This window comes from Melampsora larici-populina (genome assembly GCF_000204055.1).
Source record: "Melampsora larici-populina 98AG31 unplaced genomic scaffold MELLAscaffold_43, whole genome shotgun sequence".
Lineage (NCBI taxonomy): Eukaryota > Fungi > Basidiomycota > Pucciniomycetes > Pucciniales > Melampsoraceae > Melampsora > Melampsora laricis-populina.
In genome coordinates, this window is record NW_006768807.1 from 410,065 (window position 1) to 437,427 (window position 27,363).

At 43.0% G+C, this 27,363-nt stretch overlaps 5 protein-coding genes across 5 annotated transcripts; 2 read left to right on the forward strand and 3 right to left on the reverse strand.

Annotated features, from left to right (window-relative positions):
* Positions 1–3,767: 3,767 nt before the first annotated feature.
* Positions 3,768–4,141, reverse strand: MELLADRAFT_110321 (uncharacterized protein; the record flags this gene model as incomplete). Its single annotated transcript, XM_007414468.1, has 2 exons — positions 3,768–3,793; positions 3,856–4,141. 2 exons carry the CDS (start codon positions 4,139–4,141, stop codon positions 3,768–3,770), a joined length of 312 nt encoding a protein of 103 aa, XP_007414530.1.
* Positions 4,142–8,596: 4,455 nt separating this feature from the next.
* On the forward strand, positions 8,597–9,923 carry MELLADRAFT_91529 (uncharacterized protein; the record flags this gene model as incomplete). Its single annotated transcript, XM_007414404.1, has 2 exons — positions 8,597–9,801; positions 9,869–9,923. 2 exons carry the CDS (start codon positions 8,597–8,599, stop codon positions 9,921–9,923), a joined length of 1,260 nt encoding a protein of 419 aa, XP_007414466.1.
* A 2,102-nt stretch (positions 9,924–12,025) lies between these two features.
* MELLADRAFT_91530 (uncharacterized protein) lies at positions 12,026–13,153 on the reverse strand (the record flags this gene model as incomplete). Its single annotated transcript, XM_007414467.1, has 4 exons — positions 12,026–12,342; positions 12,403–12,534; positions 12,607–12,807; positions 12,871–13,153. 4 exons carry the CDS (start codon positions 13,151–13,153, stop codon positions 12,026–12,028), a joined length of 933 nt encoding a protein of 310 aa, XP_007414529.1.
* An 872-nt stretch (positions 13,154–14,025) lies between these two features.
* On the reverse strand, positions 14,026–16,452 carry MELLADRAFT_91531 (uncharacterized protein; the record flags this gene model as incomplete). Its single annotated transcript, XM_007414466.1, has 7 exons — positions 14,026–14,126; positions 14,232–14,469; positions 14,530–15,040; positions 15,133–15,277; positions 15,389–15,621; positions 15,709–15,848; positions 15,913–16,452. 7 exons carry the CDS (start codon positions 16,450–16,452, stop codon positions 14,026–14,028), a joined length of 1,908 nt encoding a protein of 635 aa, XP_007414528.1.
* A 2,350-nt stretch (positions 16,453–18,802) lies between these two features.
* MELLADRAFT_110324 (uncharacterized protein) lies at positions 18,803–19,408 on the forward strand (the record flags this gene model as incomplete). The annotated part of the gene is made up of 1 exon (XM_007414405.1): positions 18,803–19,408. The coding sequence occupies one exon, from the start codon at positions 18,803–18,805 to the stop codon at positions 19,406–19,408; it is 606 nt and encodes a 201-aa protein (XP_007414467.1).
* Positions 19,409–27,363: the final 7,955 nt, after the last annotated feature.

Below are 27,363 nucleotides of genomic sequence, written 5' to 3' on the forward strand. Positions count from 1 at the left end.
CTTGGTGGGGAAATACAGGAGCAGGTTTGTACAGGTTTATGATGCTGTATGACATCATCTCAATTTTGGTGGTCTCCCAACCACTTCTCAACAAATTCTCAATCAATGGATGTTATCCATTTGGTATCCATTTCATAACTTTCTCATAACTTGCTCATAACTTGCTAGGGTCGGTGGGAGGCACTGGCCTGCCAGTGACTTGTGATTGGGGGCTGTGACTTTACCAAGTTATTAGAAAACTTCAGTGTGACAGGAAATTTGAAATTCAGGTTTTCAGATCAATTGAAGCTCTTAGAGGCTTATGTATACTTATTAGCTTAATATTATGTCATCTCATTTCAAAATTATTCTTAAGATCAACATAGTTTACTCACAAAGTTATTACAAAAAGAGAGAAAAAGAAAAGATAAGAAAAATTCGAAAATATAGGTGTAAAAGTTGGAAAATGGTTTTTAGCTTATTTATAATTAAGTTATGGGTTTTATAAGGTTAGAATATGAAAGAACAACAGTTTATTATACAGTAACAATTTTAATCTTCAAGGTTGATAAGGGAAAACAGATGTTATTAGCAGAAAGGTACTTTTTCGAAGTTGGTAAACAAGGGTTATGCGTGTAGTTTACATATGTAATGGTGGTAGTAGTGGAAATTAAGGTTGCCAAGAGGATTTTCCGGGATTTTTAAGGTTATAGAAGATGATGTCATATTACATGAGCAAGAAAAAGAGAGTAGCAGCTGTGAAAAGTGAAGAAAATGGGTGAATTTTGTAGAAAATGTAGGTTTTCAGCTAATTACATATGTCAAACGACGTCAGATTAAGTTGGTAGATAGCTCATTCAACGCAGAAGAGTGGATTACATAATGTAAAATCTTTAAATCATTAGTAATGGAGGTGTATGTAAAAAGTTACAAGGCAAATAAGAAATTGGTGTGAATCTCGAATTTACAGTCACAAGTCAACATGTAACACCAAAAACCTTAACTTCACAACTCAATATCTTACTCATCACTCATCAGAAGTAGGTCATATAGGTGTCATAAATGATCAGTAACACGTGGGCTACAAGACGCACTTTAGTAATCAAAAATTGGAGCACATCTGAAAAAATTTGTAATCTCAAAAATTGGGTTTCAGCTAGTTTACAAGGAAAAAATCACCTGTATTCATCTTAAGAAGTGCTGTACATCATATTATTGCGTCATTGATCACTTTTGGCTGTGAAAATTACATCATACATTAGTAACAAGATCATTACATTGCGTCATTACATGGTTTTTAGGGTTATTTAGGTGGATTTGATTGGTTTTTGAGGCTGTTGACTGTTGTAAAAGTTGTTACATGTGGATATAAGTACTCCTCGATGATTTTAGGATTGTAGCGCCCTTTTCTGCATCTTATATCTTTGTTGTAGTGTTATAAATCATCATTTATTTACTATATTTGTACTAAGATCACTTAAATCCGCCCCTTCAAAGCAAGGAGAAATTTATTTACGTGTGTTAAAGACTACAAGTCAAATTGGGAATAATACTTACAACAGTATTGCTAGTAATAACATAGTGTGTGACTTTTTTTGCGCTTAAAACTGGGAATAATACTACACAACAGTATTGCTTTATTTTCTCTGGTGCCTTATCTATTTCTCTGTTATCACAAAGTGGTCAGCAAGTGCCCTTGTGCTGGTTTCTTTGAAGAAGGCAGTCTTTAGGCAACTTCTACTATATTACACGTAGTAGATTATCCCTTCTTAGGTGTTGTAAAGCGCTTGTTGAGCTTTAAATACTACAACGTAAAAGCAAGTAAGTCAGTCTCTATTCTCTTCTTAAACTTGGGGGCGTTGCTCACCAAGCATTGTTTTCTTGGGCTTTGCCTTTCCCCTTACTGTTTCCAGCTTGTCTATTAGCATGCTGGTGTCCATGAGCTACCCAGTCATGTCCCCCTTGATTACCGTACGCATTGTTTTGCGGGTATTGAGGAGTATTGTTCTGATGATACTGGGTTGCAAAAGAGTAGGGTGGATAGTTTGGGTTAAAACCGCTTCCTCCTTGATAACCTTGGAAGTGATTCCCATGATTGGGTTTTTGATTAAAGTAAGGTTTCTGGCCATAGAAGTTTCCACCTTTATTACCCCTACCCCTATTCCCTCCTCTTTTCCTCTTGAATTGCTTATCTCCTCCTCCTTCATTCCCTAGCTCTTCATTGGTTCGATGATAGAACGCTTGTTGTCTCGAAGAACTCGCCGTTGGGGTTTGTCTGACAATGGGTTGGCCAGTAAAGAAGTCGTAGCCATGTTTCTTCTGGCCAGGGGCGTATGGGTTCTCCTCAAATTTTAGATCACCTGCCATCTCCGCATCCCAACGCGCTCTTCTAACCGCCTCTTCTTGGACTCCTTCAGGTAAGACTACCTTCTCTACCTTTTTCCCTCTTTTTCCATTCTTCTTCTTCTTGTACATTATCCGAGATCGTTTACAAAAGATAAGAGCTCGAATTGCTAAATGATACCTTAACCCAATCATCCAGCATCTGTGAAGCACCATCAATTGATTGACCACTTCTTTATGTCTCTTAATGTAGGAGGCGTAGGCTTTGTGTCCGTACAATTCTGAGGCGTATCGGACTTCAAGGTCACAGGCCAGGATAAATTCGCCATATGTCATTTGGCGTTCCAAATCACGTTCTGAGGTATCTAAGTTGAAACCTTTCCTTTTCTTCTTTAATCCATCATCCACTGACGAGTGATAAGTGTCAATATATGATCTTTTGAATACTGGCAAGGGAACATATTTCTCAAGTTTCTTGTAACACTTGTCCCAGTGATCAGGGAGGTCTGGTAGGTCCATTCCTGCCAGGGGCATCAGTTCGAATTCAACATTTGCTTTCAAAATCAGTACTCCATTATCTTCCGCGCCTGACAATGAGTCGGAGGAGTCAGAGGAGTCGGAGGAGTCCGATGAGGATGAGGATGAGCTCGTGGAGCTAGATCCTGACAATGAAGATGAGGTTGAGGAATCTGAGCTGGAAGACGGTGAGTCTTCGTCGGAGCTAAAGGTGGATTTGTCCTCTTTCCCTTTCTTACTCTTTGACTTCTTCTTCTGTTTGTCTCTCTTTCCTCCCTTCTTTCCCTCTTTCCTTAACTTCTGTCTCTTTTTTCCTCCTTCCTTCACCTTCTCCTTTTCTAACCTCTTTACTTCTCTTTTTAACGCCTGCAATTCCTCTTCTTTCACCATCTCCTTCCTTAGAATTTGAATCAGGTCCATGTCTGCCCCATTGATGGCTTCGACCATCCGATCCACTAGCGGGCGCTTATTGTTGGAACCTGTTGTCAACGGTCTAGACTCTTGACAGGTGTCCCCTGATACCGGAGGAGGTAACACAGCTTGGGTTTCTAGAATTGGCGGGTTTCCTGAAAGGTGAGCTGACCCTACTGTAACATAAATTTCACCAAAGCAAGACGTTAGTTAAATGTCTTTGCTTCTCATATTGCTCTCAGCGGATGTATGTGAATGAGGAGGTGTATCAGGAATCCACTGCTACAACCCTAGGTACGCGGAGCATCCACCTGTCCTGTTGTACCTTATTTTGATACTGATTCAGGATGGTTCATCTCAACGCTTAGGAAGGTCACTCACTTATTCATCCCTTGCTTGTCAACCCGCTATTCTCAACAGGGAGCCTTCTAAAGGCTACGACCTCAGGACTTCATGAGTGCTTCCTCCCCTTCTTCATTTGCGGGGACAGAATTAAAGGAGGGAGCCCTGATGGGCTTCTACCATCCTAATGTATCTTTAAGAGCTTCAACCAATTACTAGAAAGAAGCTTTGAAAGGATTATGTGTATCACGGAATATGACTCACTATGATCATCTTCGAACAATCCAGCGTAAAGGACTCTGTTCTTCATCATAGCATGATCATCCATTTGTGAGTCATCTAGATTACCACTTGTAGTCGCTTCTTTCACTCCTTTTGACCTCTTTCTCTTCTTCACTGATTTCCCTTTCCCCCCTTTCTTTCCTCCTCCTTCAGATATTGAATCACTGCTTCCGTCTTCATCACCATTGGTTAGGTCCAACACCAAACTCTTCTTAGAGTTGTCATTTCCTCCACCTAATTGATTCACCTCTTGGCTTCCTTCTCCCATATTCTTCTGTTCTTGTGGAGGGGTTAATTTGCCTGTTTGATCTCCTCCCGAGGTGTTGGTTGATTTTGACGTCGTTAATCCAATTGAGGACGTGTTCCCCTTTGGGTCTCTGGAACCGGCTCTCCTTTCTCTCTCTTCAGCTTGCTCTGTCAACTTTAAGGTGTGTGCCAATTTCTTCTCTTCTTCAAGTCTAGCTGCTTCTAACATTTTCTCGGATTGAAATGAATTTAACGGTTTCTTTGGTTTAAGCTTTCTCCACATTCACGAGTGTTAAAGGATGAATAAATGAGGTTTCTTTGGTTGTAATATTTTTATTATGTTAAGTTTTTTTAGAAATTCAGCTATGAGCACAGAGAGCAATCTTGCGAGAGAGATAGGGTTCAGCAAGAGGAATTTGGCAGGAGAGGGAGGAAAAATTTTCTCTTCTCTCCTCGTCTTCCAAATTTCAGATGGGAAATGGGTGACATCCTCTACCCATCTGTGACACTCCCTCCGCTGTACCTGTCACTCTCCCTCCTCTCCAAAGAGTGGAATTCAGAGTACCGTCGCGAGCTAGGAACACTACCAATATACATACACAGCCCCCAATCACAAGTCACTGGCAGGCCAGTGCCTCCCACCGACCCTAGCAAGTTATGAGCAAGTTATGAGCAAGTTATGAAATGGATATCAAATGGATAACATCCATCAATTGAGAATTTGTTGAGAAGTGGTTGGGAGACCACCAAAATTGTGATGATGTCATACAGCATCATAAACCTGTACAAACCTGCTCCTGTATTTCCCCACCAAGAATATATAGTTTATTAACCTTTGTGACATAAATTGACTGAGTTATTGAGGTTTGAAAAAAAATCACGGACAAAAAATACTATTTTTGTACTATACCTAAGAATTGATTCTGGAATATCTTCCAGCTTCATCAATATACATACACCAAAAAATTGATATTCCTTTTGAAAACATGTTTCTCCACATTTTTGTCCCCTAAAGCCTTCCTGTATGGGCAGTATTTCCACATGTAATTCCTGAATGTGTCTGCAAGTTTGATTTTCTGAAGTTCTTTGCCCCAATAAAAATTTTGAGGCAACATATTGCCAAAATCATTCTGAATTTGATTGATATACATGTAGATGGTATTTGACAAAAATTTCTGCCATAAACGTTGCCATATTCTGCCTAGAAACAAAGAATCCATCAAATTGTTGACTGCTCATGTACACACCACAATTACATATAGAAATACTGACCGTACAGGAAGGCTTTAGGGGACAAAAATGTGGAGAAACATGTTTTCAAAAGGGATATCAATTTTTTTGTGTATGTATATTGATGAAGCTGGAAGATATTCCAGAATCAATTCTGAAGTATAGTACAAAAATAGTATTTTTTGTCTGTGATTTTTTTCTCAAACCTCAATAACTCAGTCAATTTATGTCACAAAGGTTAATAAACTATATATTCTTGGTGGGGAAATACAGGAGCAGGTTTGTACAGGTTTATGATGCTGTATGACATCATCTCAATTTTGGTGGTATGACATATTTTGTTGGTAACTGACCCAAAACATGTTGATAGCAGATGGATGTTATGGTGAAAACAAATTGAAGTTTTGCTGAAAACATTTTGGAGACATTGGATGTACTGGCCTGCCAGTGACCAGTCGTTGGGGGCTGTGATAGCCGTTCGGGCGCTCGAAGAACATTATGTAGGTTACAAATCAAGATTTGCATTTCACTGAGCTTCACCAAGGGTCACGCTAACTTGACATTCCCTCGATGCTGACGTGAGCATTGAGCTCACGCAAGCCTGTTTCTCATGGACCACCTTCTGAATTGAACAGTGAGCTTGATAAGGCTTGATAATACGGTTTATTTCTGGATTCAACAATCAAGATTCAAGTCTTTGCAAGTTCACTCCAATGGTTCATTTTCATTCCAAAAGACAAAATGTTCGGTCCGCTAAGTCACGTAACCGGTGGTCCCGTTCATTGGCACAGATCACAATTTCAAGCAGGACCCAGGAATGCGCCTGTTGAGGTATCTGATGAAACCTGTTTTTCAGTTTTTGGGCTCTACACAACACACCACTCCTTGTCTCAAGGTCCAGAGCACTTCAAAAGATGCGCATGGACTAGGGCTATCAAATGAGCCTACTCCCAGCCTCTCAACTCCCCTCAAGTTCGCGTAAAATCGATTGGCGCAATTTTTTTTTGTGCCTCCAAGGCCTGATTCCGACGTTCGATTTTAAGGCTCTTTTTGACCGTTACATCCCATTATCTCAGGAAGTATTGGTGCTATGAGGTTGAAAGCTAGCCTAAACGAAAGCCTTTAATGTCACGCACATTTTGCACTGCTGTAGGTGCTGTGAATGTGTCGTTTAGTGCCCTAAAAACCCGCCAACAGAACGTCGGAATTTACATCACATACCTCTGTAGGCGCATTCCTGGGTCCTTCTCAAGCTAAGACAAAACGTGATTGTACGTGGCAAAGGGAAGAAAGCAGCACGAGAAAAAATATTTTTGGAACCGGAAACAGAAAGAAAAACAAGTTGAGCATTCAAATTATAACTTTTCCAATTTCACCTCATTTGCACCTCTGTACTGCATAACGGCTTTCATCACAGGAGTTAGAGAAGCTGCTATGGACAGGTGGTAGTCATGCATTTCACTTTATTTCATTTCAGACTACATCACGCCACATTCACATACATACACATACACACCGTCAAGTTAAGGTAAGTTGACCCAAGACAAATCAACGATCACTGCTCATCACCACCTCACCAACACTCTAGCCACCTATCACACACACCTACATTATTAGACAACTACGGAAGCGACTATGGTCAAATGAATTTAACGAGCCGGAGCCAACTAGATGAATCTGTATCAAGGAACCTGATTGAGAAGCCGATGAAGCACAGATCCTGCAAGACTTTTCAAGCAAGCCAACCAATTCGAGTGACATCACATCAGCCATGCCAGTTAAATTATATTGCTCTATAGCCTCAGAAAATTGTTTGTTATAGGCTTAATGATTTCAGACAGATTGTAAGGACCTCCAGCCATAGCTTTCTCAACTTATCAATTGGGCGCAACTCCTCCATTGAGCACAACTCATTCATTGAGGGTAACTCCTTCATTGAGCATGCCCATATCTAGCATTTGCATAAGAAGGATCCAGCTATCATTTGATCTTGATATCACTGTTTCACCCATGGACTTTTAATTTGTATTGGTTTTATACAGAGAGAAGCAATGTTGGAATGAAGACACATGACCCTCTCCTTTGAGTGAATCCATGCTAATACATGAAAATCAACATTCATCGCCTCAATGGTGTGTTTTACCAAATGCTATCTTCGTGATGAGCGTGTCTTCTTGAGTTGAAATAAGACTCCCGCGTGTACTTTGTGCATGCTGAGTAAGTACACTGCTGAGTAAGTATGATTGAGCATGTCCTTTGAGCCATATGGTGTTTCAAGCCGCGCTGTTGGTGAGATGTGAGCTCCTGGGTGAGGTTTAAGTCTTTAGTAATCTTCTCTGCCTGTACCTGGTGCCTACAAAGCCAAGTAGTAGTAAAACTTACCAAAGCTTGATATATCATATTTCAGAGGGCTACCGTGTGTGTTTTTAAGCGACATATAGCTAGTCTGGGTGGTTGGTGTCTTTTGAATCCCCTGAGATAGCCAAAAATGTCAATGTAATGTAAATGGGTTCTTGGCTCCTATGGAGGAAGGTTATGAGCAATTTTGTATCTGAGTGTGCAAGATTGGTGCAAGAAATCTTGCACAGTTTTTGCGCAAGTTCGAAAGCCATGATACAATCAAATAGGTTAGAATCTTTGGATGCAGAAAATGTTGCTAGTTGGGTGATATCCATGCGGAAATCCCCAATAATGCATTACTCTCAACATGGCTTGTCCGTTGTATCAATCACATTGTCCGGGGTGATGTTTGATCCGAGTTTGACTGCTTGAAGGGCTATGCTGAGACCGTGATGAATGAACCGCGAAGAGTTTGTAATTGCAGAGACTTGTTTTTACCAAGGATCATTATCTGAAACTCGATCCGACGAAGGTCTATGTCACACCTTCGAGGAAATTGCTCTCGACCTCTGCAGCTGTGCAACATGGACTCGATTTTTCAAAGGCACAAAAAGACAATTTCTAATTTCCTCGCTTCGAATCCAACAGACAGTACTTCGCGCATTCATCTGTTCTTTCAATTATTCGTCAGAGCTTACCCTCTCTTTTCAACATCTGATGCATATTTATTGAATGTTCCAGCATCCTCGTCAGATCATTATCCACTTCTCAGAGATCCCTTGCGTACCTAGACATACTCCGGTAGATTCAAATCACCTGTTAAACCTACACCAGTATATATCACATCGTCTTATTTCCATCAACATATCCACTCAAGAAGCCAGTAGATTTCATTTATCTCCCGACTATGACGATTAACATTCAACCTCTAATCAGAAAAAACCTCTCATTATCATCTCGACTTAGCCTTGCTTTCCTCTTCTTATCATTCACCTGCCTTGTCACCAATAGTCCTATCCCATCGGTCTTGTCATCGGTGGGCGACCTTGGCCAATTAGGCGGAAACTTGGCAAAGGGGGCCGATAATGTAGCAGCCGGAGGTGTAGATACGGCCAAACTGACAAAAAATCTTGGTTCAGTGAAGTCAACATCTGCTTTGGACGACGTGGCCGATATCAAAAATGTAGACTCAATATCGGACGCTTCCAAACTCAAGGAACTGCGAAAATCCGATTTGGGGGACACCCCAAAATTCCCCGATACAGTCGTCAAAAAGACAACTGAACTTCCCGAAACCCCACAAAAAATTTCCACAAGAGTCGATGATTTAGAGGCAGAGACCGCCCGACTTGTTGAAGACACGGCCAAGAAGTCCAGAGGATATATCACTCTCGGGGTCGTCAAGATAGTCCGATCGAACCCAGGTCTGCAAACCACGTTAGAAAAGATATATATGGCACCTCGAAAAATTAAAATGGCATTGAACGCTCTCAAAATCGATCGTGGAAAGAAAGAGGCTCTGATCTTACAAATGAGCGGAAACGGAGGCGAAGCACTCCAACAACTTAACCGCGTAGAAGGCATCATTGCAAAAAACCGAGTTCTTCGTATGCAGTGGGCTGACAAGATCGGTAGGGCTTACAATATCAAACATGGAAGCAGATTTAGGTGGTACAAGTACATCAAATTCTTTGGAAAACGTGGTAAGCAATATGACAATATCATCAAGAATTTCAAGAATGGTGAAGAAACACCTGGACTACTTGAGGCCGCCAACAAGATCAGAGCAAAGAATGCCGTCAAAGTAGCAAATGCTGAAAATTCACTGAAGGCAAAAGAAGCCAGACAACTAAGAATGAAGAACTACAGGGCAAATCATCCTGGTATGGCCAAATCCTTTAATCGTATTTCTCGTCAATGGAAGGCGTTCAAGGACAAGTTGGACTTTGCAAAAGGGAAATATCACGTCAAACAACCTTCAGAAAACCCATCAACAGCTGCAGATATTGGGCAGCAGACACAGAATGTCGGAGCAGATCCCACACGAATGCAATCCGGAACTGACTTGGCTCACAGTACACAGGTATCACCTGGAGTTACATCATCAAGCCAGTAAGAAATACGATACTTGTCCAGATTTATCTCATTTTTTAACTTTTCAACTTTATATTTGAACAAGCTCTATCTATAAAACGAATAACCCTCTTAGACTGGCTAACTTTCTAGCGTTGTAATGAAACTATCATTATCACTTATCATTATCTTCATTTCATATGTTTCTGTTTCTATTTCTTTTTTATCGCGGAAAACATTTTCTGTGCGATGACTTTCATATAAGTTTATCTTCTTTCTCCATGCATCATTTATAGTTCTGTTTGTTTGTCACATACATAACGCAATCAAAGTTCACGATTGTTCTTTTCCTAAGTGCCAGGCGATTCCCTTTTACACTCTAGAACTGACTTGTCAGTTCTCGAAAGCCAATGCACAGAGTAAAGCTCAATATTGCGCCGGTGACATGTTCATGATGTAGCTGACGTATACTGAGGAATCACAAATGGGATGCTCAAGAGAGAGGGGGATTTATCAGTCGTCGGATAAACAGACAAGTAGAGAAAAATCGATGAAGATAATCAATACTTTTTGATATAAGAATAATCAAACAACATTATGTGTATGTGAGAAAAGCAGGTCACGGACATCACTGACAGTGATATGCTCATAATCATCATGATACACCATATAATAATAGCAGTTAACCATCTTAACACTTGTGCGGCTTTTCTCGGATTTCTATCTTCGCAGAGCTGTTCCTTTAGAATTGCCTGTGAACTTGACAGACATCGGCTAAGCTCCTCGGTAGCACCATCGTAAGGAATTCCGGGTTTTGTTATATCATCCACCCGTCATCTAGAAAAGTAAGGATGGCAATGGACCACAAAAAATGGGCAAAGCTCAGAAAACTTGCTTGCTTCTCTCTAACAGTGCCAAAAAGTGAGGGACACAGCTAAGGAGTAGTTACATCAAGATTGGAGTTTCTTTTTTGTAAGTCGAAGAGCTGCTAAAAAGCAAAGGCACAGCACTTTGACTCTCAGTAGGAAGATGGCTGTACCTCTGAGACTAGCAGAGTGCATGCAGGTAGTGAGCCTTACTGATTCACAAACATCTCTCAGTACATTTTTGATGATACGAATCTTCAGCTGTAAGCTTCAACTTTACTGTGATTATGTACCAATTGTAAATAAAAGTGTCAAAGTTTTGTCAGGCCCAGACCTGCTCTTATTCATTTTACTCCCATTTATCATCTTACATCCATCCAAACTAGATTACCTTTTACTTGATCTTCTCAGCTACGGTGATCCTGATAGAAACAAAACACCATATAATCTCCGCGGAGATTATCAGCCAACTAACGCGATCAATGATTATGGATCATGATGACATATGAAAGCTTCAGCAGATAAGAGAATTATTAGCCTTAGGTGACGCTAAACACTTTGTATCCTTTTCTTTGGGTTAGGAGATTTTTACACACAACGATTTTGACTCCTTATTGAGTGTAAATCCGGTTGTGTGTAAAAGTGTATGTAATCAGTGGTGAAATACAATTTTACACTCCTTCGGGCCCAAATTGTAGTATGTAAATTAGTCACGTGCAAAACCTGGAGTGTAAAAATCTACAGTACCGACCCCAAAGTTTAATTTTACACGCGATATTTTACACACCTCATAGTGGGCAAAAAAACTAGGGTGTAAAATTGAACTTTAGTCGCCTTACCCCTATTTTTGCACTCCAAGACATTACACACATTAAGGAGGCAAAACCCCCGGAGTGCAAAACTTCATTAGCCACCCCTGGACATACAAATTTACACATCATCCAAACTTAATTTTGACTTAGACCATTTTTTTTTTTCGCATTTTCTTTTCGTGTTAGTAGTGCTTACGGCGGTCTGGGTTGTTTCCTACCACTACTCCCTCACTGACTCATATATGCATAAACACTTCACTGACACATATATGCTGATGCTGAGCATAAACACAAAGTCCACCACTTAATCGGCCAATGTGCATTACATCAAGGCCCCCATAAAACCAGACACAGACTTTGAGAGAGAGAAAAAAAAGATGACTCCTGTGCCTACCTTCATAATCATTATCATCGGGACAAAAAAAAACATGTATAGTAACAAACACCAGACACAAGACTTTGAGAGACATGACATAAAAAACAGACGACTCCTGTGCTTACCTTCACAATCATTATCATCAGCACAATTTGATTATACAAGTTTCATGTATAGGAACAAACATAATAAAGCTACATTATTTCAAGTCATTTCTTCTTTCTCCCTTTAGGCTGAGGCGTGGCGTTCTTCTCGACAACTTCCTCTTTGACAACTGGTAATCCCGCCTTATCTTCCTTCACCTTGGCCTTGGACTTGCCCTTGGCGGTACCCTTTTTGGCCTTCGGAGCTTTCTGAGGGGACGGAGACTGTGACTTTGGGCGCTTGTTCACACGCAGGCGGACACTCAAGGGACCCTTCACCTCGGGCATTGTTGCTTTTTCAGGTTGTGTGGCTGGACGTGGTTCACCATGCTCCTCGTTGTCATCAATCTTTCTGACGCGAGGTGGAGCTGAGGACGAAGGACCTGAGCAGCAGAACGAGGTGAGCTCTTAATCATACAATATCATTGAGGAGAGGAACTGACCCTTTTCACTATGGCTGAATGCGACTTTGGCTTTATCCCTTTGTGAAGATTGATGCGAGGCCAAAGGAACCACAGCCCCTGCTGCTCCGGCTGGAGCTTGATCTTCGTCCAGTTCATCAACCGCGGGAGAAGCTGTTGGAAGGTTAGCCGTCAGCATGCAGCTCTGAAACACACTCACCACCGAACCGTTCTGACCGCACTTACCTGGTGCTGTAAAAGCCAGTTTGGCGTTGGTCACTGAGCGCTGACTCGTGACCAACCCACTTGGCAACGAAGGGGAGACCGCATTGCCCACAGGGAAGTCGGGCAAGTCCTCCTTGATATCTTCGATGTCGATGTCCTCCATGTCACCCGAAAGAAACGGCATATCACCCGGGGCGTCTGGATTCTTTGAGGTAATCTTGGCTATGCCAACGTCAATCACTTTCTGCTCGCTTGAGGTAGGCTTGCGTGAATAAATCAGCCAACTGGTTGAAGGTTGAGGGCCCGAAATCAAGGCGAGATCTCGACCCAGAAGCTGAGCGCGGCCGCCGTCCTTGCGGTCGTCAAAATGCCAAACCCCCCTGACCCCGTCTACGTATCTCACAATCTTGCACCAGTAATGATGAAACCCCCAGTAACCCCTTCCGACCACTTCATACCGAACGTCATTGAGATCCAAGCTCTCAGGCCAGTTCATCTCCCCCATGAACCTGGACCGATCATCCTCAGTAAGGCCGGCCACACCTCGTAGATGGAAATAAACATTCATCGGCTGATCAGTGAAATCCAAACGGCTTTGTTCGTACAAGCGAGGTACGTCATCGCCATCGGTATTCCCAACGGCAACTTCATCGGCAGAGAGATCAGCTTGGGTCGTAGGGGATTGAAGCAATTGATCATTGCGACAGGTAGTGCAACAACGGAGGTTCTGGGAAAAAAGGCCTTCCGTACTCCAGAGGGTGATTAGCTTGCCCACGTCCGAGTAAAGCAGATTGGCTTCATGGAATAGGTTGTTAGTAATCGCGACAGTCGCTCTGACAGCTGATTCAGATTCTTCGTGCGAGGCGACACGTGGACATTGATAGTCTCGTATCAAGTTGTAAGCAAAAAGGCGCCCCGCGGCAGTCGGCACGTTGCGTTTGGCGATGAGGAGGTACTCCATGAATAGATCGGCCAAGCAGAACGAGTCAGTCACAAAAGAGTCTGGCGAGATTTTTTGAACCGCAGATTGAACGGACTTGAGCCCTCGAGTCAACACCAACTTGATGTGGCCGGATCGATGCAATTCGGCTGAGAGCCTTGAAGAATAATGCCGGATCAATTTTGAGGCAATATCCTTGCCTTTGCCTTTGGATCCCGCGATCCACAAAGGTGAAAAAGTCGGATACAAAGCCTCCAAAGTAGATGTTTCCCAACATCGGTTCAGCTTACCCGGCTCGGTGCTCGCCGAGTACGACTGGTAAGAGGAATGCGGATCCCGGTTGACGTTAGTCGACCCAGCTGGACGTCCGAGCCTCTTGGGGCGAAGTAAAGCGTCCGTGGTGTCAGGGGGCCGACCGTCGTTGACGTCGGCACGGCGTCGAGTTCGTTCCTTCGACCATCCCATAGTTTCGACCACAGACTCCCAGCTGTTACCATATTTCACTGAGATCCCTCGTAAAACATTGTTGAAATCCCTTTTGAGGGATTCAGCAAATAGTAACAGCTGGATGAATCCCTGAATGATGGTACAGTGACCAGAACTGTACCATCATGAAAAAACCATCAGTAACAACATTGAGAGCTCAATTCAGAATGAAAAAAAACTTACGATAAAATATAATACTGTCTATGCATGGACTCTTGACCGTTTGTGGTGTCCGGAAAGTCGTGAGGATCCTCACCGTCTGGCAGAGGTGGATCATCCATGGGGAGGCGAGTCCGAGCACAGAACAACATGCTGTGGATATCGGCGGTGTTCCACCAGTCAATCCAAGCCTTGGCTTTGGGGAACAATCTGCCAATCTGGGAAAACTTGTCGGTGAGAGTGAGGTCTCCGGGTTTGTTGGGTTCGAGAAGGTCCAAGGCAAGTCGTTCGAACTCGGCCTGGGCGCAGGAGATCATATGTAAGCAAAGGTGATCTCAATAAAAACCAATGAAACTCACCAAACGACCTGCGGCCACAACGTTTCGGTTCTTCTTGACCTGAGTAATTGACTGGCGGTAATGTTCATGACACCCTTTGAGTTTGCTCAACGCCTTCGCGGGGTCGTGTTCTTTGAATACCTCCATGTAGGCCGCTACAAAGCCCTTCTTCTGCGCGGCAGAGAAGTCCACCACCTGTTGGACAAGGAGATCGCGTTCGTGAAAGGTCAAATCAGCTGCATTGATCTGGGCCAGGAGCGTCGTGAAGTGGGCTCGGTAATGGTTTTCTTCAAGACCCCACATCCATGTAAGCTGAACCGGGATCCATCGATGGAGGATTTCACTGTACATAGAGGTCGTCAAGAGGTATCCATGATGAAAAAACCGGTAAGTGACATCGGAAAGGAGCCCGCCCCCATACACCTTCCCATGAGCATCGCGTCGTATTAGCTGTTCAGCCATCCAATCCGTCTGGAACGTGATGTGAACGTTCAAACCAAGAAGCGAGGTTGATATGAGGCGACGCCCGTGACTGTGGGAGTGAACATCAATTGGACATAGGAGGTGGTCAGGAACATAAGTGAACGTCAGGAAAGAAGGTAAAAAATACGCCGCTTGACTTACTTGCCCCAATGCATTAGGTCCATAATGAGCCTGTCGCCGCCACCCTTGCTCTCTTTCTCGGGAATCCGTCCCTTCTCAACCAAGACCTTGCGACGTAAGTAAGCCAATTGCCCGCCGTTAGCAAAGGCAGGATGAATGTCTACCACTGGAGGGGTAATCGTCTGACCCGCACCAGCCTGGCCGACCTACACCAGGGAAAAAAGATGTCAGTATGTAGCTTGAGCGACCGAGTGAACGTGAGGCACAAGGGCTTCACTTGCCTTGAGAACCAAGGGTCCGGCTTTTGGGTTCTTGACTACCTCCTCAGTCAAATCGAGCATCGCCAAAGGATCGGCCTTCTTCGAGGCAGGCCAAGGGTGAGCGTGGACACCGGAATGCCGCAGGACTCCCCATCCAGTAGCCTTCTGAATATCAATTCGGCATATGGTGTGTGGGCATTGAGTCCAGATGTGAGTACCGCTACACTCGACAGCCGGGCAAACAGGATTCCTATGAAGAGATAAAAACATAAGACCATGGTCATCAGTCAACTCGAGAGCTGATGACCACATATAAAGTAAATCTAGCGTGACTTACTCTTTGACGTATTCTTCTGCTTTGCCTTCGGCGGTTGGAGGAGGAGCGGCATACGCGCAAAAATCGTCATCGCAACGAAGGACACCGAGGCAAGCATACCAGATGGTCTTCCAAGGGCCTTCCTTCGTCCCTTTCGTCTTCTGGGTGTGAGTGTAGGCGATGTGGCCGAAATTGGTGATATCGTCGTGAGCTCTCGACAAACACGGTGTCCCCGTTCGGATAGAGAGGATAGCCCTGTGGGTCGCGAGTAGTGCCATGGTCTATGAAAGTCTTGAGTTCACCGGTGGCTGGAACTGGTAACTTGAACTTCTTCCCAGTCTTCTTGGGTCTGCGTCGCGGCAACTTAGTAGGCGTCGGTGGTGGGGTTTCGGAAACGTGTGACACTGACACCGCTTCTGGGGCCAAATCTTGAGGCAACAACTGTTCGTGAGGGATCAACTCATCAGGTTCAGGTGAGACTGATCGGAGACTGTCGATATCGGACATGATCACTGGCGGCGTCGAGTTAATTTCAAAGGTATAAGCGAGGAAGTGGTGGATATAACAGAGAGAAATGAACTGGTCTAAAGGAAATAAACGAGATAAAACTTGTTGTTGGTAGAGGTAGAATTGATAAGATCGGAACAAGAGAAGGATTTGATGTAGGTTGTAGACCGAGATGGGTAGTCCAGAACCGTGTCCGTACAATGGAGGAGGGAAAGGTACAGCGGGACATGATAAAAGGAAGCTGGCCATGTTGAACATTTGAATCGGTTGGGGTGGTCCTTCAAAAAGACAAGGAGGCTGACGCAGGATCACCTGCGTCATGGTACGTGCTGCTGCCTTACTTTGAGTGCAATCAAGGAGGTTGGTCTTCTGAGAGTAGCTGTTGGGTATGGGTACGAGGAAAGGGGGATTGAATCGAGTGTCGTTCTTATGGATCTGCTCGTAGGTTGGTGACCAGAGGACGCACGGGGGTAGGATTGTTGCGCGTGATGTTAACATGCCCTGAACCCATGTGTTTGGTGATATCGAGTTGGTGTTGGCCGTGTTGGTGGGTATATCGTCGTCGAATCTTAGGTAGGCAGGTCTCGTCGAATCATAGGTAGGCAGGTACGCGAGGGTATCGATATCGAGAGTTCACTGGGAGGGATAGTTCAGGATAGTTCGCTGTGTCGAAGTTAGTTTTGGGGGACATCTGGTGCATATAGCCAATCGGAACCTTCGGTTATGCCGTACCCGTTGTGGCCGATCGGAGAGTATGAGCATGAGAGGAGTGTATGTCGATGGGGTGGAAAACTCGATTTCGGGGGGACCATTTGGAAAAAAAACACTCCGCAGGTTTACATCCAAAAAGGAGTGTGATTGACGTGGAGGGTAAAAATACGGTTTGGGGGTGTGTACAGAAAATTACACCCTGCTTTTTTTACATACCAAAAGGTATGTAAAAGGTGAGGTGTACAGTGGGTAAACCCGAGTACGTGTTCCAAGCCACCCTGCATAGAGCTTTGGGTCCAAAATTTTTGAGATTTTTTTGCCATTTTTTCTGCTTTTTTTGGCGGGAGAAGAAGGTCGAGGGGTGGTGCTAGGTTGCAAAAGTTTGGTTTTTTTTTCAAAAAAAGGCAAATTTGGAGGTTATTTGCCACTTGAGCCACCATATTCATCAAATTATGGGCCTAGTGCGTTGCTAAGTAGCTAGCTAGGTACCTAATTGAGGCCTAGGTCCGAAAATCCAAACCCCTAAAAGAGTAAAATCATATTTTTGGTCTCCAAAACCATATTCCTAGATTCATCAAAGCAATACCTTTTCAATGGTCTGGGTGCCAGTCTCAAACATTCAGATTGAGTGCCCCGACATTGCCCCAAAAGGTGAAATTGGATTTTGCAGGGCAGGTCGGAACACGTACTCGGGTTTACCCACTGTAAAATTAAATTTTCGGGTAGGAGCTGTACAATTTTACACTCGGGGCTTTGCACGGGATTTGTTTACACACTAAATTTTGAGGGAGTAGGAGTGCAAAAATGCATTTCACCCGTTGTGACATGCACATTTACACACAACCGGATTTACACTCCATAAGGAGTGTAAATCGTTGTGTGTAAAAATCTATTGACCCCTTTTCTTTTCGACGAAGGTAAAGAGAAACTGAAAATGGAAAATTATGGAATGACGTCATAGTAAATGCAATAACCCATGAGTCATGAAGGCCCGTTATGAAGTCAACCGACGTCATAACACAGCAATCGAGGAATCTGAGGGTCATCGAAGAGGTAGTTGACGCTGCAGTTTCTGGCCGAAGGCTGCACTTCAGCGCACAGGACACCGTAAAAACTCATCAGTCCTTCTTGAACGAATCTGCATTGCAACGAGGACAGCCAATAGATTTTCAACAAGCCAATATATCGATTTTACATTGAAGTCGGTGATGATACTTCATCGAGACACCAAGCTGAAATGTTACACTCCATGGTCATAACGGGTCATCCTTTGATGCTCAATACAAAGAAAGGTTCTGTCGAAGGAATTTAACAATGCCATGAATCTTGTTTTAGGGCGTCGGGGTTCACACTGACAAATATAAGTACTGCCAGATAATCAGACCACATTATCACCTCTCACCATCCTAAAATTTCGATTTTCAAACTTTGACTTTCATGCCGATGGCAATATTGATTTTCGCGTAAAAAATTCGACACCTTTTCTGATCACACACGCTACTGAACCAAACGCTTCCGAAGAGACATATTTATATCTCATCAACTCATTCTGGCTGTTTTGCACTATTTCATCTCTCTGGGAAATAAACGCATTCTATAGATATCCCGATCATCTACTTTTCTCAGATTATCTGAAGGTTGTTGAGCAACTGGCTCCGTTGTCTACTCATTCCTGTCTCTTAATCTTATCATCTTTAACACAACCAGTTGACTACACCGTAAGGGTACAATCATCTGTTATCCCAACCTCAAATCGCATTCTGTCATGGCTTTCATCCTAAAACTCACAAACCAAAATGGCTCATTCATCTATTACTTCAGCCTGGCTCTTCTATTTTTGTCTTTTGGTCCTCACCTTGTCATTAATAGCCCTATCCCAAACCCAAACCCATCCCCAATGTTCGGCTTCGTGAAAGCAGGCAAAAATGTGGCAGACGGGGCGACTGATATGGGAAGAGGGGTTCAATCACTCGGTACAAATGCGGCCGGCGGGGCCGGCGACCTGAGAAACATAGGATCAACTGTATCAACGGGAACCGAAACTCCTCTTTTGAGAGCATCCCCAGATAATTTGGGGCAGGCTGACGATGTAGCCAGATTCTCAAACCCAGTTGATGACGTATCCAAATTCTCAAATCCGGATCCGATGTTGACAGGAGCTAGTCAAATTGGAATGAATACAGCCAGACAGACGACCAATACTCTCCAAGGTTCAAGATCAGTTTTGAGCTTAGGATCAGTGTTAAAATCCTTTGGGAACTCTATCTACAGATCGTACTACAGACTTACGGCGAAGTTCTATGGATATCTACAAAGAAGTGCTTCTAGACAAGCAGAAAACCTCAACGAACAAATTGCATATTTACGCGCAAACAAAGCGCCCGATAGGCTAATCACCAATCTCTCAAAGAAGCGCCTCGACGCGTTTGGTCAAACAATCGTCAACCAACAAAAAGAGAGCCAGGCCCTTATGAAAGCAGGAGGTGGGATGAACATGCAATGATGAAGTAAAAACCCAATCACCCAAGCTTTGATCCAATTTCCCGGTCTCTCGAGCTCTTGCAAGTGACCCAAAAAGGAGCTTCGAAATTTTTTCGCGCTAGACACCAGGCGACTTGAATTGAGCATGTGGAAACTTGAGGAAAGAATTCCCCGGGGTTTCAAATGCTAACGCTCCATTAAGTGAACTAAGTCCCTCGAACCGCAGGCGTCCTCTGCAGCCTGCTGAGGAGGGACGATTTGCATGCTACCCTTTTCGAACTTTGTGTTTTTTGTCCATTTTGAACTCCATCTACACTACTCAACTCAGCATCAGACAATCAATATTTCTGAATCAGCCAAGTTGTTCCGCTCCATTTTGTACATATTTCTTTCTCAGATCCAGATATGTTCATTTGCATTGATAGTCTTTGGGTGAGAACTGAAGACTGTAAGATTGATCTGGGTTGATCATGTTATGATTCACTGAAATCGCGTTGCTACGGTTGTATTGGCACTGTGTTGTTATCTGCTGCCCTGAATTAGTATGATGCTGGTGTTGTTATGTTATGATGTCATTGATATGTTTCAATTCTAGATTTAAAATATAATTGTTCGACTAAAAATACAAAATCATCTTACAATTATTTTATCTTTTTGCTTAGGGCGCGTTCACTCAAGCAATTTTCTGGTCAGAAATTGCATCCTGCAAAATTTAAAGTGCTGGTTTGGTGGAGTATGGTTCATTTTTGCATTTTAAAATTTACAGAATGCAATTGCTGTCCAGAGATTGCTTAAATGAACACACCCTTATTGTTCTCTTTCTGAATTGTTCAAAGTTATTTTGTGTCAGCTTTTGATTTGTTCTAAAACAAATGCAATCCTACACAACAACCTCTCAACCATGAAGCTGAATCTGAATCAAACTCAATTCTTTAATCTGAATCAAACTCAATTCTTTATCAAAAAGGAAGGAGGTACAATTCAATTCTCAACTTTGATCCTATTGTTATAAGGTACTATCATCAAAGATTCTCTTATGATTCTAAATCATCTTACTCCAATGTGGACACCCTGTTGATTACATTGTCTGATTTAAAATTTGTGTTATAAAGTTGAATCTCTATCAGTGTAGTTTCTGTCAAGGTACTGCTTTTTGTTTATTTTTCACTGTTATCAAGTTTCATTGTTATAGTTACCTATGATGATATTAAATTTGTTAAGAAATCAAAAATATAAATTAAGAGAGATCCTAAGTTTTACCACATGGTATCAAGAGAGTCCTCTTGGCAAATTATATTTCAATCCTTCACATTCATAGTTTCTGTAGCCAACGTTGGGCCATTGCGTTGCGTTGAGAGCAACCGGCCGTTGCGCGCAACGCAACAAATTGAAATCTCACCTTGAACCCCACAACGTAATGGGCAATTGCAAATCCCGCTGCGTTGCTGGCAACACAGCGGGGCATTAAGATCAAACACAGGGAGACATGGGTCCAGGGTTATATAACCTATTTGGGTAGTAAAACCCGTTGCGGAGTTGCGTTGCTCACAACGGTGCCACAACGGCAACGCAACAGGGTGAAAACTCACATCCCATCAAGCAATGCACCGGGTAAGGGTCTGACCCGGTGCTTTGCGTTGATTTGCGGGGTTTTCCACGTTGCTTGACGTTGTGGTGCGTTGCTCACTCAGAGCAACGCACCGGCTCAACGTTGCTGTAACATTTTGATTAAAATGTCACAACCAACTTTTTTGACAAAGGCTTCTGATAAAGTGGATAAAGATACTGAAAAATCATCTGATTTAAACAATCATAACCCACTAAAGTTAAGATCACCAAGCTCACTCAAAAGAATTGGCATGAATGGCAAATTTGGTTCAAAAATATCCTTTTTAGAAAAGGTCACAATCACCTTTTAAATATAAAATATGTCAACACCAATCATCTTGAAAAACCTGTGTTCAAGTGCAAAAACCCTTGAGAAATCAACAAACTTTTCAAAACACTTTCTACAGAACTTTGTGCTATCCTTTTAAAGAATAGGAAAAGTTTCCATGACACTTATACTGCACAGTGCATTATCCAAATCCTGTGGTGTCTTGTCTATTGTAATGATTGGTGTCAACGTCCGTCCGGTCCGTTATTGATAGCGCTATATAGCGTATAGCGGAGCGCCTAGCACCATAATTACAGTGCTATAATTACGGTGCTCAACTGGCCCGCTATCCAATGAGCATGTAGGGTAATGTAAGATTTTTGTGCCGTTATAACGGAGCGTGTGTCCATATAACGCTATACAACGCTCTGGAGCGCTATGTTATACATGTTGTAGCGCTACACACAGCGCTACACATAGTATAATACAGGTTCACTTGGACAGACAACGGATCTCCAGATCTGGACAAGTTCTCGTCTTGATGAGGTTCAATCTTCCCCTTTAGGCAACTCACAATGCAAAAACGTCAAACAACACCCCTCGCCAATCAAATACCACGTCTCATACCCATCAATCTCACCTACTTTAAGCCAGGCGAACAAGCTAGTTTCCATAATGACAGGTGAGCAATTTGTGTTCAGTTTGAATCGATTTGATCTTTGATCTGATTCACTTCCACCTCCTCCGTTCATTCAATTCCACATATTACCTTTTCACTATCCTTTTTTCTAATCTTGTCCTTGACTCTTAACCACCCTTTCCAATAACTTAGTAATCATCTTACAAGCTACCAGTTCCTGCTACACATCTCTAGCATGACCGGACTTGAATCAACCCCTTCGAACTCGCTTCTTCGCCCACCAGGTTCAACGGCGACCCCTTCACGTCAAAGCCAGCGAACTCGTACCACTCCTGTATCCCCACAGATGGTCAGGACATCTCCGGACTCTCGTTTATCACTTTCCGTTTCCATCTCTCAACAATCAACTCGTCCATCGTCCAAAGGCGACCAGGAGCCACCCGTATCTCAATCACCCTGTCAAAGGAACAACGGTAAACGAGCTGCGGTTTCGAGTGATGCTACTCGCGAAGATTCTCCAGAGTCTGACCTAGTTGTCCATGTTCCTCGCAAGCAAAAACGGACCAATAAAGTGAGTTTGGTTAATTCAATTTTAAAAGACAATCAGCTTATTTCTATATGTGATTGCATAGCACATTGCTGCTCCTGAGATCATCGATTTAGACCAGGACAATGACACAGCTGAACCCAAGACTTCAACTCGATCAAAAGGTATACGCGTTCAATATCAGGAGGACGCTGAGGGTGTTGCAAGGTACTTCAAGGATCCTGACTATGTACCAGGCGAGGTAAGTACAGTCCTCAATAAGCCTCTCAAATATTGTTCATTTTATTGATTCTTTTACATATCCGCAGGAATCGACTGGGGTCAAGAGGTCTTATCGCTGCAATTGGTGCACTGGAGTTTATTCGAAAGGGCCAGCCGGATGGTCTAATCTCAAAGGCCATCGAGATGGCACTGAATCTCGTCCGGTCTGTCCTGGTCGTCGCCTTGCCGGGAAGACTATACTCGATCTGCCACCAACTTACCCTGAGCGTGTGGCTGCAGCTGCTGCTAAGGGTTCGAAGAAGAACACGACACTTGACAGCTTTGTGTCAAAGAAAAAGTTTTGCCTTGAAACTTTGAATGGTATAATGGTCATCTGGTTACTCCGACACGCTTTACCATGGGCACGAATGGACGATCATCCCCTTCGAGCAGCTTTTCGATTAGCCAATGTTTCAGCTTCTCTTCGTTCAAGTGTGTGGGCAGCACGCGCAGCTACCACCATCTTCAATGATATGCAAATGAATGTGGTCAACATGCTCAGGGTGAGTGACCGTCCATTTTAATATCCTTATACAAATCTTCAAATCTTTACAACACTAACTTAATTTGATACTAGAACATACCAGGTCGATTCACCTTGGTCCACGATGTGTGGACAACTAAAGGCAAGCGACATGCTTTTATTGGAGTCACCGCAACCTTTGTCGATCGTGATTGGAAATTCCAATCTGTCCATCTTGCATTCAAACTGATTGCTTGGCACCACTACGGAAATCTTCTGGCTCGGCCGGTAGCTAAATTTCTCATCAAGCACGGTCTACATAAGAAGATTGGTTTTTTCTTTGTTTTACTTGTTATGACCCAAAGTTATCATTTCAAACTGACATTGTTAATATTTTTGTTTATTTACATGTATGCCCAGACCACTGACTCGGGTTCAAACAATGCGACGTTGGCAACTGAACTTTCTGATCAGTTTGCGATGGCTCACGACCCAGTAAAATGGAATGCTGAAAAGATGCAGATCCATTGCATCGCGCACAAACTGGCCTTGGTGGTCAAGGATGGACTGAAGTCCGTTGACATGGCGGCCGGTCACATCAAGCCAACCACCCCGCAAACATCTCTACCTAATTTCACTTTAAATGAAGGACAAGAAGAGGTTGATATTCCAGCTGACTTGGATGATTCTGATTGCGAGGGGCACGGTATGCATGTTGAACTTAGTGACGACGAGGATGAACGAGTTGAACCAGAAGAAGATTCCGCAGTTCGCGGAACACCTCCCAAAGCTGCTGACCCGGTGATGCCATCCACCGGCTGGAAGGAAGTTGATGTGAGGCTAGCTGTTCGTAAGGTGAGTGTATATTAATCTTGAATGTTGATACAAGATCCGTACTAATAGAACTTCATGTATTAGGTCGACAAGGCAATAGCCTTAATATCGTCAAGTGGACCACGCCGTGATCAGTTCAAGGCTTTGTGAGGCGGTGGTAAAGGGATAGTGTCGGGAAGCTGTCATCGGTGGAATGGAAAGCACGACGCTCGACAACGTGCATGTGATGGATACAAGGTAAGTTAAACGTAAACTGTCAATAACATTACACTTAGCACCGTTTTCTTATATGTTCCACTATTCTTGAGGTTATCAATCAAATGTTGTCGGACGAATCCGGTGGAAATTACTACGGCGACCTTCATATCACCGCCAGCGAATGGGCTGCTGTTCGAGCTCTCAACGAAGTCACTGAAGTAAGCTCATTTCAGTTCATTTTTTTGCTTGAAAGGTCCTGAATGTAAATCCTTTCAGCTTTTTTTGAAATCAACCTACCGTGTCAAAGGCGATCACCCCACAGCTGCCATCATGATGAGGGAGTATGAACTGCTTTTGGCTGCACTGCGCACTGCATGTGCTAAATCTCCTTACAAGGAGATACAAACTATGATACAGAGAATGCTAGTGAAGATCCATGGCTATCAGCGCGAAGCAATCGAGTGCGATGCCATTGCACTCTCAACTGTGCTCAACCCTTGACTTCGAATGTCTTATATCGAGAAACAATTCCCAACCGACCTTGTCAGGATCCAAGATTTGCTCAACTCTGAGTACAACAAGTACGAACGGGAGTGGATTGAGGAAGGTGGTGGCTCAGTCACTCCAGAAGTGACCGTAGTTGAGACTTCGACTGATCCGCACCTGGCTGAGACGTGCAATCCCAAAGTGCGAGACTTGACCAGTATGAACATCAAGTCTGAGCTAGCTAGGTATCTTGACTGGGATCACGACTGCTCAGATCCGAAGATGAGCATGCTCGACTGGTGGCAGGTATTTATTATTAATTATGTTTAATTTTTTGCTTTTCTATCTTGAACAAAGACTGACAGTGTTCTTATGTATAGGAACACTCGTGTTACTATCCTGTTCTTTCGAGAATCGCACAAGATGCCTTGGGATGCGCAGGTACCTCATGCACGGTCGAGAGAACATTCTCTTCCGCAGCTGATGTCTGCACAACTCAGCGGGGTGCCATGGCACCAAAGCAGATGGAGCGAGCAGTTGGGTGTCGTTTGTGGTTGAAATCACAAATTGTGAAGCCTGGAGGCGACTTCAAGGAGGCATGGGTGCTCATTCAAGAGGAAGTGTTAAGAAAAACCGATCAGACCAAGACTTGAAATTTCTTTTACCTTGTCTTTATTTCTAAATCATCTATCTTTTTTCGATTACTATCTTTTAATTACACTTTAATACATATTCATTCTTTTATCAATCACTTCAACTATACTTTAATATTTTTTCATTATATTTCTTTTCTTATAATACTTTACAATTTCATGTTAATAATTTGTGTATGATGTGCGTTTGTAGCGCTATTTTGCGTGTCACAGCGCTACAACGGGATGTTGAAGCGCTACATAGCGGGGTACTCCATAGCGCTTCAGCACGCTAGATAGTCCATAGCGGCGCGCTTATAGCGCGCCGGGCGAACCGCTATGGTGAGAGGACCTGCTAATAGGCAGCATAGTGATACATAGTGGGTGGCTAAATAGTGCGCGGGCGCTACATTACCGATTATCCCGGATATAGCGGGTCATAGCGGAGCGGACGGACGTTGTTGGTGTGAATGTTCAAACTTGGATGTTTATTTGATACATTCCTGGTTCTTCCATTCAAGAACATTGTTACCAGCTCTCTGAAACTTACAAATTCATTTTGGCTGCAGTTGCCAACAACCCCTGCTGTTGTGACCATTTACTGAATTAGCAGCTATCTTCTTTTTATTGAGTTTTAATGATAACAAGGGCTTAACTCCACTAATCCAAAATTTCTGGGATCTCAAACCCTTTGATTTCAAAACTTGCTACAACAAGAGTATCATGGAAAAAAATGCTATGATTCTCAAGAACAAGACATTGTTAATTTCTCAAAGGTTAAGGCAAGAAAACAACAAGTCAAACATCTCTGTGCCTCAATCCAAACCCTCGTCATTCAATCCTAAAAGTAGTGTCACCACAAAAAAGCTTTTTGTGAAGAACTTCAAATATATTGATGAGAAGGTTGCAAGACTTGTTGCTCAGCATCTATCTCAACAAACATCATCTGAGGCTCACCATGTTCAAGAATCATTGGGCTCAAATGAAGAACAAGCAGATGACAACAATGATTACATGAAGAAAGTAAACAAAAAACTTCAAGTAGTTTATGACTCTGGAGCCACCAAGTTGACAATCAACGATCTTGATTTATTGATTGATTGTGTTCCTATCTCCAAATTTTTAGACACATATGAAGGTCTGGTGGCCATCTTTCACATTGAAAAACTCAAGTTTGGTGAGGTTATCATTCATCCAGTTTACTACTTGGAAAATGGCCCCAGGAATCTTATCTCTACTGCTGAATTGGAAGATCACAGAATGAACATAATCCATTGACATCAAAAAGTTCAAGTTTGACTAGGCAATAAGATCATCTTCAGATTCTATTGCAATGGCGACTTGTATGTTTCGAAAACCACATCTTCTCTTAACATGACTCAGGCAGTGAATCTTGCTGAGCCCAAAGACTGGCACATTATCCTTGGTTATCATTTTGATGTGTAATTGAAAAAGTTTCTCATGTTGAACAAAATTGATTCTACAGCAGTTGAAGACAGTTCTGGTTGTCTCATCTGTCTTGACTGTAAAATCAAAATCTGTCCTCACCTCAGATCCAATCCTGAGTGCTTCCAAACCTTTCAAAAGGATCCACTCAGATCTCCTACAAATGACTCCAGTTACAGGTCAAGGGATCAAATCCATGCTAGTGTTGATTGATGAGTTCTCAAGATTCAACAGTTGATAATTACTTAAAAAGAAACCTAAAGCCAAAAATCAAATACTGCCTTATGTCACTGAAATCAAATCAAAAACTGGTGCCAATCCATTGTGTTTCCATTCTGATTGCAGTGGCAAATTCACTTCTACCTTCCTCGTAGATGAATTTGCCAACCTAGGAATCTCAATCAAACAGGGTCCTGCTGATCCACCAGAAACCAACGGACTTTCTGAAAGCTTTAATCAAACCTTGCTAGTGTGGATGTGACACACTCCCTCACAATCCTTGGTTCCGATAAATTTTTGGGATGAAGCTGCTCCATACACTTCTCAGCTCATCAACATACTACCATCCAAGCCGTTAAACTGGGCATCACTGTA